At 42.8% G+C, this 18,339-nt stretch overlaps 1 protein-coding gene across 3 annotated transcripts; it reads right to left on the bottom strand.

The window, feature by feature from the left end:
- Positions 1-1,768: 1,768 nt before the first annotated feature.
- Positions 1,769-17,728, bottom strand: VPS18 (VPS18 core subunit of CORVET and HOPS complexes). 3 transcript variants are annotated; one of them, XR_014317625.1, is made up of 6 exons: positions 17,597-17,728; positions 13,761-13,902; positions 13,475-13,566; positions 10,899-12,769; positions 5,283-10,235; positions 1,769-3,397 (listed from the first exon to the last, which is right to left on the bottom strand). XR_014317625.1 is itself a non-coding variant. In XM_082761823.1 (5 exons), exons 1-5 carry the CDS (start codon positions 17,685-17,687, stop codon positions 9,507-9,509), a joined length of 2,925 nt encoding a protein of 974 aa, XP_082617949.1. In that variant the 5' UTR covers positions 17,688-17,728; the 3' UTR covers positions 3,626-9,506. The 3 variants fall into 3 exon arrangements, 2 of the variants coding, with proteins under 2 accessions (XP_082617949.1, XP_082617950.1); XM_082761823.1 differs by lacking the exon at positions 1,769-3,397 and having other exon boundaries at positions 3,626-10,235; XM_082761824.1 differs by lacking the exons at positions 1,769-3,397; positions 17,597-17,728 and adding an exon at positions 17,458-17,587 and having other exon boundaries at positions 3,626-10,235.
- Positions 17,729-18,339: the final 611 nt, after the last annotated feature.

The following is an 18,339-nucleotide window of genomic DNA, read 5'->3' as shown; positions in this document are numbered from 1 at the left end:
TAACCACCTAGAGAGTAAGAGGTGAAAGCGTAAGAAGTGTAAAGGCCTCTGGAAAAACCAGACCATCAGTTCACATTTCAAAGAACAAATCAATATAAAAACAGTACTGTACTGTTTAAAAGACCCAATCCATGCTATCTGCCCTTCCACCACTGTGTATAGATACAGAGAACAATTTCAACTGGAAAAACGTTTGGAGTGTTTGTCTCACTCTCATCACATTATAGCAGTGCTCAAGATTTTAAGATATCCAGCAGTAATAAACCAGCAAGCCTATGTAATCTGCCAAAATAGATGAAAAGAGGGAGAAGAAGCAGTGATTCCTTTTTTACTGTGCTTTGCATGTTACTGCTGTGATACCCCCTGCTTGCAGTGCCCCCAGCCCCTGGGAGGGCACATCCTCCATTGCCCAGACACCGCCCGGGGAGTGCCACATTCATTGCAGCGTGGAAGGAACAACAAATTCTTGTAGTAAGAAAGCAGCCCAAAGAAAAGAAGGAAGTAGAAATCCCTATAAATATCCAAATGCTGCCAGTGCCCACGCACACTGGGCTGGGATCCAAAGTAACTGTTTTGGGGTGATAAGAGTGCTTATTAAGCACCTGAGCATGGGAGAGGAGCACCAACACCCAAGCTATGATGATAATGAGACTGTGAAAGAAACAACATCCTCCAGTAACCTAATACCCAGGCTGCTGTGACTAAAAAGTAAGAACATGAATCTTTACTATTCAAAGAGACCAAAATAAGAGGCTGCAACTGAAAGCAACTGAAAGTTCATTTAAAAAGCATATTCCCAAGAGATACAGATCTTATATCCTTCATGCTATTAAAAGGGGTGCCTTTGATATATATTGGATTTCACATTATGGTAGAGCAACATCCCCACTTGTTCAAATCCAATTTTATTTAAATTCAGCATTCCAAGGAAGTTGGTGCAACCTCCATCTAACAACTAGAGCCTGCAACATGCTGGTTCAGTTGCATTTACACCCCCATAGAGAGTGGGGATTCAGACACAGTAACTTTTATAGGCTACCAACTTGAACTGCTACCAAAAAGCAAGGGTTCTGTATAGGTTACAACCTGACTTCTAGGACTGTTAGGAAGATTTCAGAGAGGTAACAGAAAAAGAGCTGGAAAAGAGAGACTTGGCATACTGCTTTTTTTTTGTATTTGTTTGAAGTGGGGATATTGTGTAGTCCAACCTTCAAATGTGGAAGGAGAGCTCAGTCCCCCCTGTGCAAGATCAGATAGCTGTTTGTCAACAGAAGGATTACTTCCTCCTGACATCTTGAGCCTCCCATATTCATTAAATGGTATTAGTCAGAAAGAAGGGGTAACAGTGAAAGGCCAAATCCTATTTGGATGTCATTTGTGGCACTGGAAAAGTCAGTGAGGAAATACAAAAATCCAAACTCAGCCTCTCAACATAACCATGCTATTGTGAGCAACCTCTTTAGATTTTCATCTCAAACTTTAAGATGATTATAGCTTCACTGCTTAGCTCTGAACAGCCACAACAGGCAACAGAGAGGTGGCACTAATTCAAAGATACGATGCTTAATTGTCCTGCCGACTCCTAGTAGTTAGGTAGTAACTAGTGTCCTGGCACAGTTTTGGTCTGTCTCACATTTCATCCTTGTGAAGCCTGGAAGCCAGCAGTCTTCTTCTTACCCTCTCATTTCACCTCCCTTTCTTTATTTGTCAAGATGTGTGCCAGGCTGCTGAGCTGCTGTCTGTCCCAGTGACAGAAGAATGAACAAAAAAGGCACAACATACCAGGCACCATGAAGAAAAGGCTCCATCATCACTGCTCATTCAAGGCCTCATAAGAAGGCAGTCAGCTCCAAAAGCATTCTGACTTGTGAAGAATAGGATAAGAAGAGAGCACTTTGAACTTCTGCTCCTACCTACAGATTGTTTGACTTACGGAGAGCATCCAGCAAGCTTGCTCTGGCTTAACACTATGCAGGTGTGCTGAAGAAAGATTGACAATAATACCTACGTTGCATGAAGAAATTTTTTCTTGTTTCACCCTAAGTTCAGCCTGAACTTCCCAAGTGGTTGATTTTCTTCAGAGCATAACCCAGGGCGGGAAAAGATGCCTGGCAGGCAAATAACCCACACCTTTACTTTTTACTTTTGGTTCAGGCGCCGCAGTGTCAGGTGAGCTGCTCCGTGTCAAGTCAAAGCTTCTGAAATGCAATACTGAGTTCACTCAATCCATTAAGTTACCACCTTGCAGGTACTTCCCCCCTAAGAATACCCAGAATGCGTAAGAATACTCCAGATTCTTCTGAAAACTCCCCACTGCTTCTGAAGCACTTTTTAACTATGCTGCAAAGATGACCAATTTTCAGGCAGCAGACTCTGACTTTAAGCTAGCAAACTATTGCCAGAATCCACCCTTTCCAACTGCTTACTACTGCTAATAGGCTGGCTTGCTTCACTAAGACTTGCTGTGTATAGAAATTAGGTAGCCCAAGGATCACATGACATTTCCAATCAACAGCCAACAAAATTAAAATAGATGCTACTTGTAAACAGCAAGCTGACATTAACCAATTTGCACTCACTTAAGCTCACAGAAGACATTTGTCTGTTCTTTGAGAAGGCTGAGCTGAAAAATCATTACTTTTCAGTTTATTCTTACTTTCTTACTAAGAATTTTCAATGCTTATTATGGAATGGGTTTCTGTATTTCCCACTTTCATTAGACATTTCCTGTGCATTTTTGTCCTCTCTTTGGAAACTCTGACACTGCAAGAGTTTGAAGCACATTCACATGATTATCATACGCAACCATTCAGAGGAACATAACAGAAGGATGACACAGTCCTAGTTATTCCAGACTCACTAACTGGGCAAGCAGGCAAGCATTGGAAACAAAACGCAGAACATAAGGAAGTGCTTTTCTCCCCAGAAGAAGGTTGCTCAGCAGAACATACCACTGCCGCACAAATGTAGATGTCACTCAGACGGTCACGCTGTGTAACACAGGCGAGTATTCAACAAGGAACTGGGACATCAAGGAGAGTAAGCCATGACTCTCAGTTTCCTCCTCACCACGTGACATTCTGTTCAGTCCTCCCAAACAGCACAATCTGCTCTCAGTTAATGGCCCTGTTACCAGGGGTGGCAGCATACTGTTCAGCTATACGTGGAAGATCATTTTATTTTACCAACAGATCAGCTGTATATATTGAAGTTGTCTTGATGGACACTACACAAGAATTGCTAGACTCGTGTTAGTTCAGCAAAGACCAAAAAATACTGACCTCCCATACCTTTACAGGCCTTCACTGGCTCTTACCATGGATGAAAAACAGCAGCCATCAAGAACAGACAGAGCAGCTGCTAATAGTTGTCACAACTCTGCCTGCAGAGAGAAGTCCTAAAAAAACAAACAACAAAAAAAAAAACACTAGTACAGCAGCAGCCTTCATATTCTTCTTCATCTGTAACAGTCCTAATTCATCCAAAGGCACTGGCCCATTATCCACACATTTCTGTGTGAACAGAAGGAATGGAGCTGAAACACTAGAGAACAAAAAACACTAGCTCTACCCTCAAAGAAAATCATATTGTGCTCCTTGTCTTTCCAAAAAGAAAAAAAAAAAAAAAAAAAAAAAAGATGAAAAACTCTTATGAGCCCAGCTCCATAGCAAACATTTATTTATTAGAAAATCTACTTAATATGTACATGCAAAGAGATGAAAAAAGACTGTTGGACAGCTAACTGCAGAACACAGATGTCTGCTTAAGCAGAGTCCAACAGCCTTCAGGTTCGGGCTGTGATCCACAGAACCCATCCCACATCAAGTGACCAGTGCTTGGATTTCAATTGCACAAAGTGGAGGATACCTGCTTTTGGACACCAAACCAGTTATTTAATCCTTGTTGTATGAGCTGCCACCTACAGAGAACAATTCAATATGAAACATGAAATGAGAAGGTGGGGGCTCATTTTCTCCCAAACGTAACTAAGAGAATTGCAGCCTTCAGGTACAATGCTCTGTGCTACATTAACCCTTAAAGTTGATCCTGAGTTTAGAACAGGGTCTGGATGATGCAGAGCCTGAGGCTGTATCATAAACAAATAAGGAATTTAGAGGAACCACAAGCAGTATTCATCCTGCACATTACAGGAACTATTCTCTTTTGTTTCCCTCTCACCCCACGCTGGGGAAAGGAGTGTAAGGTACAAGGGACAGGTTGCAGGAAATCAGTAACTGCATACAGCCACATCACTAAATATTCAAATCTGAAAGTATTGACGCTTCTTTGGTTTGCATTTACACTCCAATACCGGGTACAGTGAGGACCTGGCCCAGAACAAGATCTCTGAGATGCAATCTGAACACAAATAATGTGCAAAAAGACTGGAATAAAAATTGTAGATGCACTTGTCATTCTCAGTACAGCACTTCACATATGTAATGAAGTTAGGTGCACTTGTAACCTTAGAGTGCTCCTGTAGCTCCCTTGCTCCCAGGTAACCAGTCTTCAAACAAGCTGTCTCCAAAACTTCTAGCCACTACAGGGAAGAAACACTCAGAGCCCCCTTTTCTCTCCATCCCAACCACACCACTTTTAACAGGTAGATTAAGATTTGTTTAAACTTTTTGCCCTTCCTCCACCTGAAAGCAGTTGCACAGTAAGTTGCTTTCAAGCCCATACCCCATGGAAGCAGCCTGATGCCTTTCTATAAGATCTGGGGATGAGACGAACCATACACTGAGTTGAGGGGGAAGCATCAAGAGTCTCCAAAATCACAGTAAGGGCATGAAGCTCAACTCCTAAAGAGCTCATGAGGTGTAAAGTCTGCACTGGGCATGATCAGAGACCTGAATTCAAACAAACCCCACTGCAAATTTAAGGTATTCCTGTAACGTTTCAATTAAATGTGCAAAGTAAATGTTCCAAGCTCTTTAATTTAACCAAAATGTTAATGCTCCTATTTCAAAGGAAATAAGCTTTTTCTCATTTTTCTTTGAGATACATGGAGTTGTATTAGAGAAAATACCATTTCCTCTCCTTACCAGGGCACACCTTCCTGCCTTGTGTACAAGAGGCAGAAAAGGAGATGCTGGCCAGCATCTCTGTGCTTTGAGGAGGCCCTAAGATTCTCACAAACACCGGACATACTGCAGTGAATTGCATGGTACACCATCTATTCTGAAGAAAAAGACTTAGTCCATCTGACTGAAAATAAATACATAAATAAAATCCCCAAACACACAAACTCAGGATATTTCAAAACTCAAATTTCATCTCACCACACTTGTTGGAAGGAAGAAGCCCATTTCCAGTTTATCCTTCCACAGAGCAGTACAGGATTGTTGGATTACGTGATACAAGGACCTAATGGAAATACTTCCCATTAACTCCCATTAGAATCTTAGCATTTGCACTTGTAAACAGTCTATATGCTGACAGTGACAGGGTAGTGCTTAACAGGAACTAGCCTTTTCAGGAACTAAATGCTAATGTTTGACTAAAGTCTGAGTCAAATGACATCATCTAATTTTAATGGAGTACTGGATGTTCCTAGTACTACCTGCCCCCCCTGTTGGGATTATGACCCCGCAACTCAGAGGCAAAGACAAATGCACCAACTTCTCTGGTCATGCAGGTCAGTGTCCAATATTATTATACACACCTGGCTTTAATGACACTTTTAACAAATGTACCAGATGTAAAATCTGGCAACGAATGAGCTGGCTCACATTCACTCCACCATCTCTGCTACTAGGACAGGGTGAAAAGGAAGCAACAAAAATGGCCAGATCCAAGGCCACCAGGTGTTGTCACTTCAAGCCCAGAGATGGTCTGTCTCTTCACAGCTTACTGAATTTGTTAGGTCTGTAGAAGCTTACGCTGGAATTCAGTTAAACAAGAGAGGACTTCTTTGTTTTTAAAACAGTAAATCCAACTTTCGATACTCAAACCTGAAATAACAGTGATCTGTGAAATAAAGTTTCCTTTTATTTAGAGACAATTCTCTTTAGCATCTCTACCTCCAAGAACTACCTTACAGGTCTATCTCTGCATCCTCACCACAAAAGAGGCTAGGAACCTGCTTCAGTTCCTGTTTTGTAGTATTTTCTGATACAGAGCAGTTTCAGCTTCTCCATAGGAAACCTCAGTATTTAAATGGACAGCAATGACACCTAGTGGCTTATTAAGAATTTGCCTTACTAAATTTCCAGCTGTCATTTATTTTTAGTAATGAGACAAAGCACACAGCCCCCAGCATTTCAGTTACAAGTTTCCAACTAAATAGGCCAACAGCAAGAGCATCTGAAATTCTCTAGGAACACTTCCATAGTGCACACTTGCTGTTGTCTCCCCCAACTTGCAGCATTTCTCCAGTTGCTTGCTTGAAGCGGAGGTGAGGTAGCAGGTACTGGTTTACTTTAGGTCCTGCCCACACAACTAAATTTCTTCAGCATAAATCTAGTTATAGCTGTTTATTCTGGTTAAATAGGGCTTGGGCTTCCACCCACCTTTCTGGTTTTGTTCTCTACCTGCACTAAACTTAACGGTAGAGGTTATTTCCACAAAGAAGTCCCAAGGCCACGTCATCTAACTGGTACATAGCTCATTCACAACTTAAACTAAATACCAAGGACTTGAAAAAAAACAAAACAAAACAAAACACACACACACACACAAAAAAAAAACAACAACAACAAAAAAACACCACGTAATTGCACTGAAATTAAAGAGAAAAGAAAAATGCTGTTCTGAAAGTACAGAGGAAGAAATCTTACAGACTGGACTTACGGGAGAACATTAAACACTCCATTTCTGTTCACCTGCCCAGAACCTACCCACTCTTACCTTTTTCAGTGAGTGATACTGCAAAATTGTCAAGAAGCACAGGTGAATAGTTATTGAAATGTTTGAAACACGGGAGTGAGGTAAGCTCAGAAGACATCTTCGTGTACCTTTCTGCACTACCGACACCAGTCATTTAATCACTGCTGGAGTCTTTGCAGGGGGTAACATTCTCCACAGCCTCAGCAGCAAATGACCTAAAGATTTTCTGTCAACAATGGTGAGGAACCATGACATTTGTGGTGTATGTACCTATTATACAAGCCCAGAGCCCTCTGATTATTAAAAATAAAAAAATAAAACACCTAGTTTCAGTTTTGTTAACTGAGACGTATTAATACTCAAGACTGAATTCAGTGGATTTTTGAGGTACTTTCCCCATCAATCTATCTCACGCAAAGACTTATGTGTTTTAATTTACTTGGTATGCCCCAGTTTCCAGACACACACTTCTTCCAATATTGCAGACCAGCAAATCTCTCTGGAATGTTCTGTAAGCAAATATTGCTCCTTGTCAAGAGCAAAGCAGAAACGTTTATCTAATATTGTGACATTCTGTTGCGCTAATAGGAAAATAATGGGGAACTACTAATAACATACCAGGAAAGCATACTGTAAACACTACAAAGTAAAAGGATGGAACAAGCATTAAGAATGCCCCAAGGAAAATAAGCAACTTTATGTTACTCACTGCATCAGGATGAGTTGCTACTCATGTTTCTGTTAAAAGGCAGAAAAAAAGCCACTTGCTTGCTTTGGACCAGGAAAAGGTTTGGGCACAGGGCTGCTGTTTCTTTATAATGGTTATCAACACCTTGAATATCACACTTCTTACATGAAAAGACAATGCAGGAGCGGCCACTTACAACAGGTTTAATGCTGAACTTCAAAGGACATCACATTTAGTTCCATCACAAATTCTTCTGATAACAGCCATCAACTTATAAAAACTAAAAGGCCAAAGAAAACTACTGAATGGGGTTTCTGATCCACTGGTTTATGGAACCACTGAAACAGCAGTTTCTGATAAGCCAGCAACAAGCACTACAAGGCAATAATAACGAAACTGCTTATCCCATAGCTCTAGCAGTGAGAAGATTTCAAAACCTCAGATCTTCCTGCCAGCTCTGCTTTTTATTACTCACTTTACACAAATAAAATTCATTCATTACAGGCTGAAGCTCCAAAAAAAGCATGAATGTTCTTCTGGAGTTATGAATGGTTATCAAAATTCTTAGGTCTGTTCCTTGAGGAAAGAAATTGATACTCCCTTTTAGTGATGTGAAGACCAATTTCTACATCCTATGAACAGAGTAAGTGACTTGCAGATTGAGACAGGTGCTAAAGACAAGCACAGACAGGTACGCAAAATAACAAGAGTTTTTCAGAGGACAATTGTTTTCTCTTGCCTTAATTAAAAGTCATCATTTTTATCCCCTAACAGTAGAGCTTCATCAAAATTTTAGTTTCTTTAGTAATAAAACAAGGAACCCAAGCTAAACTACTAGAGCTTTCTGTTGTTGTTCCCTGGGAAGAATTGCCTTCTGGGAAGAATTTTCCAAGTCAGAGCAACAGACCTGCACTGAGCTGCAGGCATCCCCAAAAAGCATCAGATACTGTCAAGAAGGCAAAAACCTGCCTGATTACACAGCACTGGCTTCAAATAGGAGAGCAAATTTGTTACCACCAATTATAGCTTTCTGTAGTCCATCCTTGAAGGAATCTATGACTAGATCCCTATTCAAGGGCAGCTTGAAGAGGAACAGAGGGCAATACAAAAGGGTAGTGTTCCTACTTGTCTGGAGTATCAGTTGAAACCATACTAGTGCGTGTATCAATTTTGGTTTGGAGTGGAGATGAAAACAAAACCCACTATACAAAGGCAATTACAGAAGAAATGGGACGACAGGGTAAACAGGCTAGAAAGCGTTGCCAAAAAAAAAAAAAAAAAAAGAAGAGTCCTTAGAGAAAATCCAAATATATGGACTGGCCCATAAAGCTCGTGGGAAAGAAGAATTACACCCCCTGAATTGCAGGCAAATGACTTGCGTGTATTGTGATACACCTGCTTGAAAAATTATACACATTCCTGTATTACATTGTGTAGAAACATGTATTTGTGTGGCATGATGTTTACAAAATATATGTGCAAGAGCACTTCTCCTTTCATGTTCTCTCAGTGTATGTGGTTATAGCACTCATCAAAAAGGAAACCAAAGGCAATTCTAGCACTGGAAGTGATGAATAAGACTACACTGCTGAGTGTTCCTTACTGCCATCCCTTTAAGGTTGTCTTCACCAAAACAGATACCACACGACAGGGAAGAGAAACCACACACTATTGCCAGTTCCTTCTGGGCAACAAGGCACTCCGTTACCTTCCCACTGAGAACCTCAGAACTGCAAGTTGCAAACATCTAAAAAAAAATCCAGAAGATTAGCTTTAATTATTTTTCAAGCTCTTAGCCATCACTACGTCCCCTCATTTTTCAAGACTAGTTCACTGTAATTCCAATACCAAGACCCCACTACTCTTTCCTTAGAATTGCACAGAAGCCACCATGTTCCCACTTCTGGAGCTTATATTTCTACCACAGAAGCGTCACCAGTTGTGAACAAAACCCCTCTAGTGTACTGACAGTTGCAGTTTTGGAGGAGAACTACAGCCAGCTTTGCATCTCCTCTTCGTACTTTTGGGGATCAATAAAGGGCTTGTCAATGGACCGGATCATCAGTTCTCCACAGTACACACATTCGGCTGCCACAATATCATCAATGTCAGCTTTGATTTGTTCCCGGCTCTGCTGCCCCTTCCCCAAGCTAGCAGTATCTGCATCCTTGGGACGATGGTGGCCTTTGGAAGGCTGACTGGTAGCTGCCAGCTTCTTTTGAAGATCTTCAAGCTTTGCCTGCTTATAGGCAGGAAGGTTTGGAAAAACTGCCTGAAGAAGACAGTCATAATGGAACATGTGACCACAAAGGAAAAGGTAAAATGGGCGGTTTAAAAGTGGAAAGTCACAAGCAGCACACTTTTCCTGAGGCTCAACGGAGCCATACTTATTTCTCATTTCCTGGATGTCCTCTCGAATTCTCTTGGCACTCTGTGTGGCTTCCTCCATCTCCCTTTTCAGCTCCTCAATGTGCTTGTTGTAGTCCTCCAGAGAGTTACAGATTGCCTCCTTAAAATGGTCAATAGTGACAAAGTCTGGAAAGAATGGCAGGACGTCTTCAATCTTCAGAAGGGCGCAGCTGGAGAGGCAAGCCATTGCCTTCTTGACATCTTTCTCTTCTTGAACAACATGGCGAGCAATCTTCAACCAGAGCTTCTTCCGGAGTTCCTCGTCATCTTCGGGGAGGTCTGCACAGGACTTGGCGAGATCAACATCCACCTAGAAGTTGAACAGACGAGGAAACTGAGTTCAAAGCCTGCTGTCCATTACAGGAGGCATTTATAGAAAACCTCTTGCTATTTCGTTGCCTAGGGCTTCACTCATCACTGGCCTGCTGCTCGTTTCCATCGCAAACACCTCTCCATCGCTACTGCTCCAGCTAGAAGATTTGCTTACTACTGAGCAAAGAACAAAGCACAGCACTAAAATAAAGGCAAATCTATGTTACACTATCTTTGCTGGCTACACGCTTCAGTGAAGACACAGCAGTGCCAGTAGACAGATCTCAAACATCTCCCTGAAGGTCAGACTAAGCTGACAAAAGCATTACTCTGATAATTACCACAGCTAGGAATAGAAAGCAAATAGAATCCTGAACAACAGCTGAAAAAGCCTTGCATAAATGCAGAATAATTTTATGTTGGAGACTGAGCTTAAGACAGACAGTATTCCCCCTTGTACTTTTCATACCCACACCTTAAAGTCAGCTGTCCACCTAAAACAGCTGTGAAAGCACAGACATTAAGAGCCTTTCCTCCTAGACTTAGCTGCACAGCTCCTATACAGATGAGTCTGTCCATTTCCTCTCAGTTTTCAGTTATTTGAGATAACTTGACCTAGCTACATTTCCATACATCATAGCATGCAGGCAGACACACATACCTGTAACGCAAGATCCACGGCTTCTTCATATAATTCCATCACTTTGTAAATATGGACACAAGCATGGTGGTGCCCATGCTCTGCACACAGGCGCAGTGCGTACTTCAGGTCGTAGTGGATCCTGTTTGGATTGGTTCCTGCTTGCTCCAGGTATGATAGCAGCGAATCTGGCCGACACAAAGCGTAGAGAGACAACAAGTAGTTGTGAATAGCTTGCTGGGTTTCCTCCAACTGATAGACACAGAACTCCATGTATCTAATGGCTTCATTGATCTGCTGGGTGCTGGCACTCTGGCTGTAGTTAACAAGAGCTGGAATGAGATTCCTGGCATCAAGTCTGGAGCCCATAGAAATCCAAGCATCAACTACCTTCTTGGGAATATGCTGGATGAGGACTGGGGAGAACTTGTAGAACAGCTTCTCATCTCTGTGCCTAGACAGCACGTTTAAAGCTTCATCATACTCGTCATGCTGGCAGTGGTGAGCTACTACTCGCTCATAGTCCTGCATGATGACTGCAAAGTAGACCATGTGCTCTGTGTCCCCATGGCTCGCCAACAGTTCATAAATAGATGCCCGATTATTAAACAGACAGTCTTTGTTTTTAGGGCTGCTCAGGAAGGTGCGAAACTTCTCCCGCGTATCCAAATAGAGATTTCGCTGTGAGGGATCTCCTTCCAATATACCTAGCCAGTTCAAGTATAGCTCTGTTAACCACGTGGTCAGAAGAGTGGTCTGTGTCTTCTCAGAAGGCTTCAAGCTACTTAGATTCTTAATCAGAAACTCCATCAGGGCCTCTTCTTGCTTGGCTTCAATGAACTTAAGGGCAATTTCCTCGAAGTAGTTCTGGGTCAGCGCATAACATTTGGCACTGTCTAGGTATCTCTTGTTTTGGAAGCAGTGCTCTGCCTCTTTTGCCAACACAATGTCTAGGCACTCCGGACGGTCTTTACAATACTCTTTAGCTAAATCAAATTTGTTCATATTCATATACATCTTCCACACATCTCTAGATTCCCGCTGAACATGATAGCGGAACACTACTTTCTCCGTGTGGATCCATATCTGCTGAACTGTGGGATCCTTGATCATGCGTGTCAATGTGCCAAACTTCTCCAGGAACAGGTCTTGAAAGACAACCTGCTCATTCAAAGTGCATACAGCCTTTACCCGGTCAGGCAGCAGCAACAGAAAGTGAAACTGGGTAAGTACAATGGATATTGGCTTGTTCACAGTTATGTCAATATCAGAAGGATAAACCCAGACCCGTTCATCACTCAGAATTGAATCAGGACGGCTATAATCCAAATTACCATACAGAACACCATTTCCCATCATCCAGGCAAAGGAGCGTGGGTTGGAACGCAGTTTTGGAGTGTAAAAGGCTATCTCGCTGAAACCAAAGCTGGCTGGAAACTCTCGGAAGCTGGGCAAATGGTCAGCATGCAGAGCAAATATGGAGCTGAAGCCTTGCTGCTCTGTCCCTTCAGGCACTTTGCCAACAAACTGGAATAGTCTCTTTCGAGTGGTGGCGATAATAAAGAATTTCCCTTCTATTCCTCGTTCAATCTCCAAACAGCAGACTGGTGCGGGTCCTGATTCCTCCTCCAGAGTGTAGACCTGTCGGAAGTACTGGTCGGGATTAGTGCTGAAGAGGCTTCCCTCACTGACAGATATTTCGGCTTCATAGATTTGCCCCTGGGCTGTTCCCACCAGGATAGGCCCAGTGTTGGTCTCTGTACCAAGAAATTTGTTCCAGCCCACGCTTTCAATTAAGTGGCCTTTCCAGCGGGAGAGTGTCCGTGCTTTCTGAACACTTCTGTTCAGGTAAAGGCATTCACTGGTGTTCAGAGCAATCAGCAGATGAGAGCCTGCAGGGGCACGGGAGAAGGGCAGAAGGATAGAACAAATTTACACTGTTGCCTAAGCAAGTCAAATTCCTTAGGCTTCTCAGCCTCACATTAGATAAGCACTAGTATCAACAGACTTAATCAACATACTTTTCCAGGCATTCATAAGAACGTGGGGGATTTCCATACTGGATCAGAACAGTAGTTCATGTTGCAAACTAAAATTGCAAATCCCAGAATCTTCAGAAAAAAGGTATTCTTCTATTTTAATAAACATTCTAAGAACAAACATTTCCCAGAGTTCTCTCCTGTCCCTGGCAGCTAATGAGCATCTCTTTCCAAAACTTTTGTTTGGTTTTAAATCAGTCAAGGCTACAGCAAGCTGCAGATGTTTGACAGTTCTTTTTAAAAAAATCTTACATATACACAAACAGTACAAGGCAACTGCAAGGATTTCCTATGGTTTCTTTTAGCAGCCTTGTTCAGAACAGCCTCATTGCATCAGTGAACAGCCTCACTGCATTTCAGATGGTTCAAAAGCAACAACATACACACAAATCAGTAGGCAGAACCCCTGGGCAATGGAGTACAGCCCACAAGAACCATCTGTTTGCCTTATTCACAGAACAGAGAAAAAGAGGACTCCTTCCCCAGTACTTGCAATGCACATTCAGTTGCCTCTGCTGTCAACCACCGCCCGTAAATATACATAGCCCATTGCCTCACCTGTGTGGTCCAAAAACATCTTGTAGACTCTGGCTTCATCTTTGCGTCCCAACTCTACCTGATTAGGTTCATCTGGCTTCCCAAGATCAATCCTGCAAAGAGAAACCATGAAAGAATGCTGCCCACAAAAGTTCACACAGGCATAGTTTCTTACAGTTTTCCATATATGCAGGTTTGTGGCTTCTTATCCCTTTTTTAATTACAAGTTCTCTATTAACTTAAAAAAAATAAAAATAAAAAAAAAATGGGAAAACATTCAATAACTTCAGGTGACTGGCAGCATTACCTGAGAAGGGTGTCTTTGCCAAGGCTCATACAGAGCTGGTTAGAGGAGACCACTAAGCTGTTAATTTTCTCTGGAGGAGCAAAATCAATTCTTTGCTTGTTAAATATTGGTGTTTCCTTCTCCAGCCGTGCATTCACATACCCTGGAGAAAGAACATGAACACTTATACAAAACAATACAAAGAAAACACAAGAACTACATGCTACACCAGAATCTACTCTTGAAAGACAGAGGAACCACTGCCTGCTTTAGGTTTTACCAAAAAGATACAGTGCTCTGTGGAGCATAAACACTGAGAGCAGCACTCCCGTAAGTGCAAAACAGAAAAGTAGTAATATGCCTTACTGTCTTGTTACAGAAATGCAAGCTTGTGACAAAGAATTCCAGGGCAAGATACAGAACTGTTACATAAACTGCATATAAAGCTGAAAACGGGAACAGAATCAAGACTTTTTTTTTTTTTTTTGGGGGGGGGGGGGGGGGGTGGGGAGGAGGGGCACTTTATTTGTTCAAGACAGAAGAAAACAGCTGGTATTATGTAAGACACTAATAGTGCTCTGGTTTGACACTCCCATACAAGGTACAAAAGAGACAACTGCAGCGTTAGCTGAGATATATTTATTATTTTTTCTATATTGGAACTGAATAGGCTACAATATTCGACATCCATAGTGCATAAGGTAAAGTTATTTTTAAAACCATGTTAATGTTAATTTGTTTGTTGATGGTGAGGGTGTTATTTGTGTGTGTTTGTTGTTGGTGGTTTTAGGTTCATATCAAAAAACAACAACCAAACAAGTCATAATAATCATCAGCAAAATCCTGGAACATCTGTACATCCACAAACAGATCGTATCTCAGAGTTGCATCCATATCTGTCCCACGAGGCAGGTTTTCCCATTGACTGAGTTTCCCATACGCACAAAGTATTACATAATCTTCTGGCAAAGAGAACAGCAGAAGATCGCAGTCTGACCACACTACCTCCAGCTGGAAAGCCAGACAGACGGGATACATGGCTAGGTTAACTCATCTGCTTTGCTCCATGAGCAAGTGAAGGATTTCTAAGGCAAGTAGATCCACGCAGCAGGTAGCCTGAACAGGAAGATTAAAAGCAAAACAGAGCTACTGCAAGTTAAGGCCACTCACCGCCAAAGCAGCTATCCAGCAAGATGTACACAATGAAAAATTTGTATCTTGGAGGAAACAGACTACCTCCATTCTGAAGAGCATTGACCTAATAATCTCTAGGCTGGGACAAACAGCATCCCTCCAATGCATATTCCATACCTATAACCTCCTCCACATTATCCTGAAAAACTAACTCCAGCCCTGTTGTTGTTGAAAACAACAGCACAGTAGTAGAACGCAGCCTACTAACACTACGATTCCTTTTATTGCCCTTTCTGCCAGTATCTTCTCCTTGCTTCTGCCTCAACACTAGGCCAGCTGCGGGATCTTTAAAGGATTGCTGGTTTAGAAGAGAGATGTGCACACGGGAACAGACAAAGCAACCACAATCTGAGTAGGCAGCCTCTTGCTCAGCATGAGTATTTTTCCTCCATGTTGATCCACAGCTGAAATGCTACCCACTCATGCAGATGTGCATTCCTTTCTTTACACTTAAGCAAAACAGATGTTCTTCTGCTCAGGTTAAGCAGCTGCAATGTGAAGGCCTAAACTTGCTGTTATGAATGGTGGTTCAAAACATGCGGACAAAGCTCCCAAGGTAGAGATTCACATGATGTCACAGGTAACCAATATATATTTCCTTCATATATGCTTGTATACCCCAACAAGATCTTCAAGTCCCATTCATTCAGAGTCTTGATTTCTTTTCAGATTGCCACCAGGCAAAACGCAGACTGGGACAGCAAGAGGTAGGATGTTTGAATGATTGTTTGTTTTTTATACAGTTCAAATCAGCACATTGTAGACTTAAGACTGTATCCATTAGTTATAACAACTGCAGTAGCAGCATTAACATAAGGATTTTAACTAGTGTCCGTAACATGACACAGATGCAGTTCTCCAGCTTACAATTCCCTATACAAAGGAGATAAATATTCTACAACTCAATATTCCTTTCAAACAGCCCCCTTCCTCCATCCTGACCTCAATGTCCGCTTTCTATTAGGTGAGATCCTACTGCAATATTTCCCACCCTGATTTCTAAAAACTATGTTCTTCCTTAGATCTTTGAATCTGTTCAAGGATTTAAGTTCACCAGCATCAATCGAGTCTACCAGGTCAAAGTAGGGCTTTTCAGGCTGGAACTGGAGTACTTGAAGGTTACACTGCAGCTGTACTTGAGCTCTGCAACAGAATCTACAACTCTGAGTACCTGTTCTGTAACGTTGGGAACGACTCACTGAAACAGAGAAATACATTTTTAACATCTTCCAGTATTTTCAACATAACCTTAAGGACTGGTTTGAGGAATTTAACTATTAACTTACACTTCTTTCAAAATCAATTTGCTTAAACTTAATTTTGCCCACAAATTTAGGCATTGGAACGGGCTGCCCAGGGAAGTGGTTGAGTCACCACCCCTGGAGGTCTTTAAAAGATGTTTAGATGTAGAGCTTAGGGATATGGTTTAGTGGAGGACTGTTAGTGTTAGGTCAGAGGTTGGACTTGATGATCTTGAGGTCTCTTCCAACCTAGAAATTCTGTGATTCTATCGGGCTAAGTTTTTATTCCAAAATGGCAATGCATTCTGATGTATGAATGACTGAAATCCTGATTGGACTGTGTCCTTGCAATTAAGCAGTTTCCAAAACCTCCTTTGCCAACATCATTTGTCACCAAACAGGCAGATTTCCCAACTGTAAGACAGTCATGACCGAAGACAGCATTGCCTAAGTCAAGAAGAAAAGTTGAGTCCTTAGAAATGTATTTTCAGCTGGCACCATGTCCCAACACTGTTTTGTTCAACGCCTGTTCAGGACACTTACTCTTACATAACACCATGCAACAAAATAACTTAACGTACATTAAAACAAACAGTAGGTATGTATCTACTTAAGTATGTAGATTCAGAGTAATTTTGTGTGTTTATTCTTTATAATTCATACATGAGTATGTCAATTCATCAATGCCACATATACAAGCATCACAACTTGTTTTCCCCAAAGACAGCGGGCAGCACTATATGAGGAAAAGACTTGAAATAACATGCCAATGCATTTCCAGAAGTGTAACCCCCATACGCCAGCTCTGTGTAGCAGTGGGTACTACCTTGATGATACCAGGTAGCACAGAATCCTCTCTCAACCATTTTCTCATCAATATGATGTTGTGAGGTGGCATCCAATGGCCATCTGTTATTGAACCTATGGGGTTTACCTTGGATTTATCAAGAAGGGTGCTTGCTACTTGGTTGCTTGGTTGCTTTCTCACATATGAAAGAAATGACTGACAGGTCACCACACCATTGCTTTACATTGACTGCACACCCCAAATCACCCCAAACAGCAAAACTTTGAGAAAGTTGCGCCAGGATAGGAAACCAACCTCATGCAGGTACAACCGCCTGCACAGCCACTGTGGCTGCAGCAGTTGGGCTCCTTGACGAAGACTAAAAATCAAAAAAGAGGAAGCTGTTGAGGTGGCCTCTGGCAGCTCCCCCCGCCCCGCCCGAGCCGTGCTGCAGCGCGGTGAGGCTGCAGGCACGCCGCCTGCCACAGACACCCACCACACGGCGCCTCGGGGCGCTCGGCCTTTCAGGGACACCCCTCGTCCTGAGGCACCCCGGCGCCTGACGCGCCACACCGCCGCCCCCGGGCACCGCACCGGGGCCCGTCCGTCCGTCCGGGCGGCGGAGAGGCGCTTACCGGAGTGCGGGATGCCCACGGCGGCGCGGCTCTGCTGCACGGCGGCGGAGCGGTGCAGGGAGTCCTCGTACTCGTCCAGGATGGACGCCATGGCGCCCAACGGCCGCACCAACGGCCGCCGCCAACGGCCGCTTCCGCCAGCCCTCACGTGAGCCGCCTCACGTGCCCGCCCGCCGCCGCTCCGCGCCTGCGCCGCGGCCGCCCCCCCCCCCCCGCTCCGCCCCTCCCGGAGCGAAGGGGGTGAGGGTGCCGCCTCCTCAAGATGGCGGCGGGGGGTTTGTAGCTGTGGGGATTGGTGCGCACACATCTGGTGTCCCCAGAAGATAGCTGGCTGCTAATAAACACTTCCATGCAAACTGACACGTCTTTTTTTTTGTGACTGTTTGATCCAGTCTTGGCTTTGTAGCTAAGCAATGATTGCCACAAAGCAGGTGGCGGTCCAGCATAAGGCTGACCTTGAATTGGGCTAGATTTACTCTGCAGGCTTGTCCTGTCTTTCTAGGCAAAGCTTGTTAGACCCAACTTCTGTATCAACAATACTTCAAACCTGGATTTTTGTTGTGTTCAGATTATGCCAACAGTTGCATTTACAGCTTTGCCCTCTAAACTAGCAGACTTTGTATCTGGTGTTAATGAAGTTAATCTTACACAACACTTTCAGGCTTCATCTGATTTATATTATTTTATAATGAGAACATTATAAACGTTCTATATACATACTGTGTATATACAGTATGTATACA

This window comes from Aythya marila, assembly GCF_965140915.1.
Source record: "Aythya marila genome assembly, chromosome: 5".
Taxonomy (NCBI): Eukaryota; Metazoa; Chordata; class Aves; order Anseriformes; family Anatidae; genus Aythya; species Aythya marila.
This window is presented reverse-complemented; position numbering and strand designations above follow the sequence as displayed.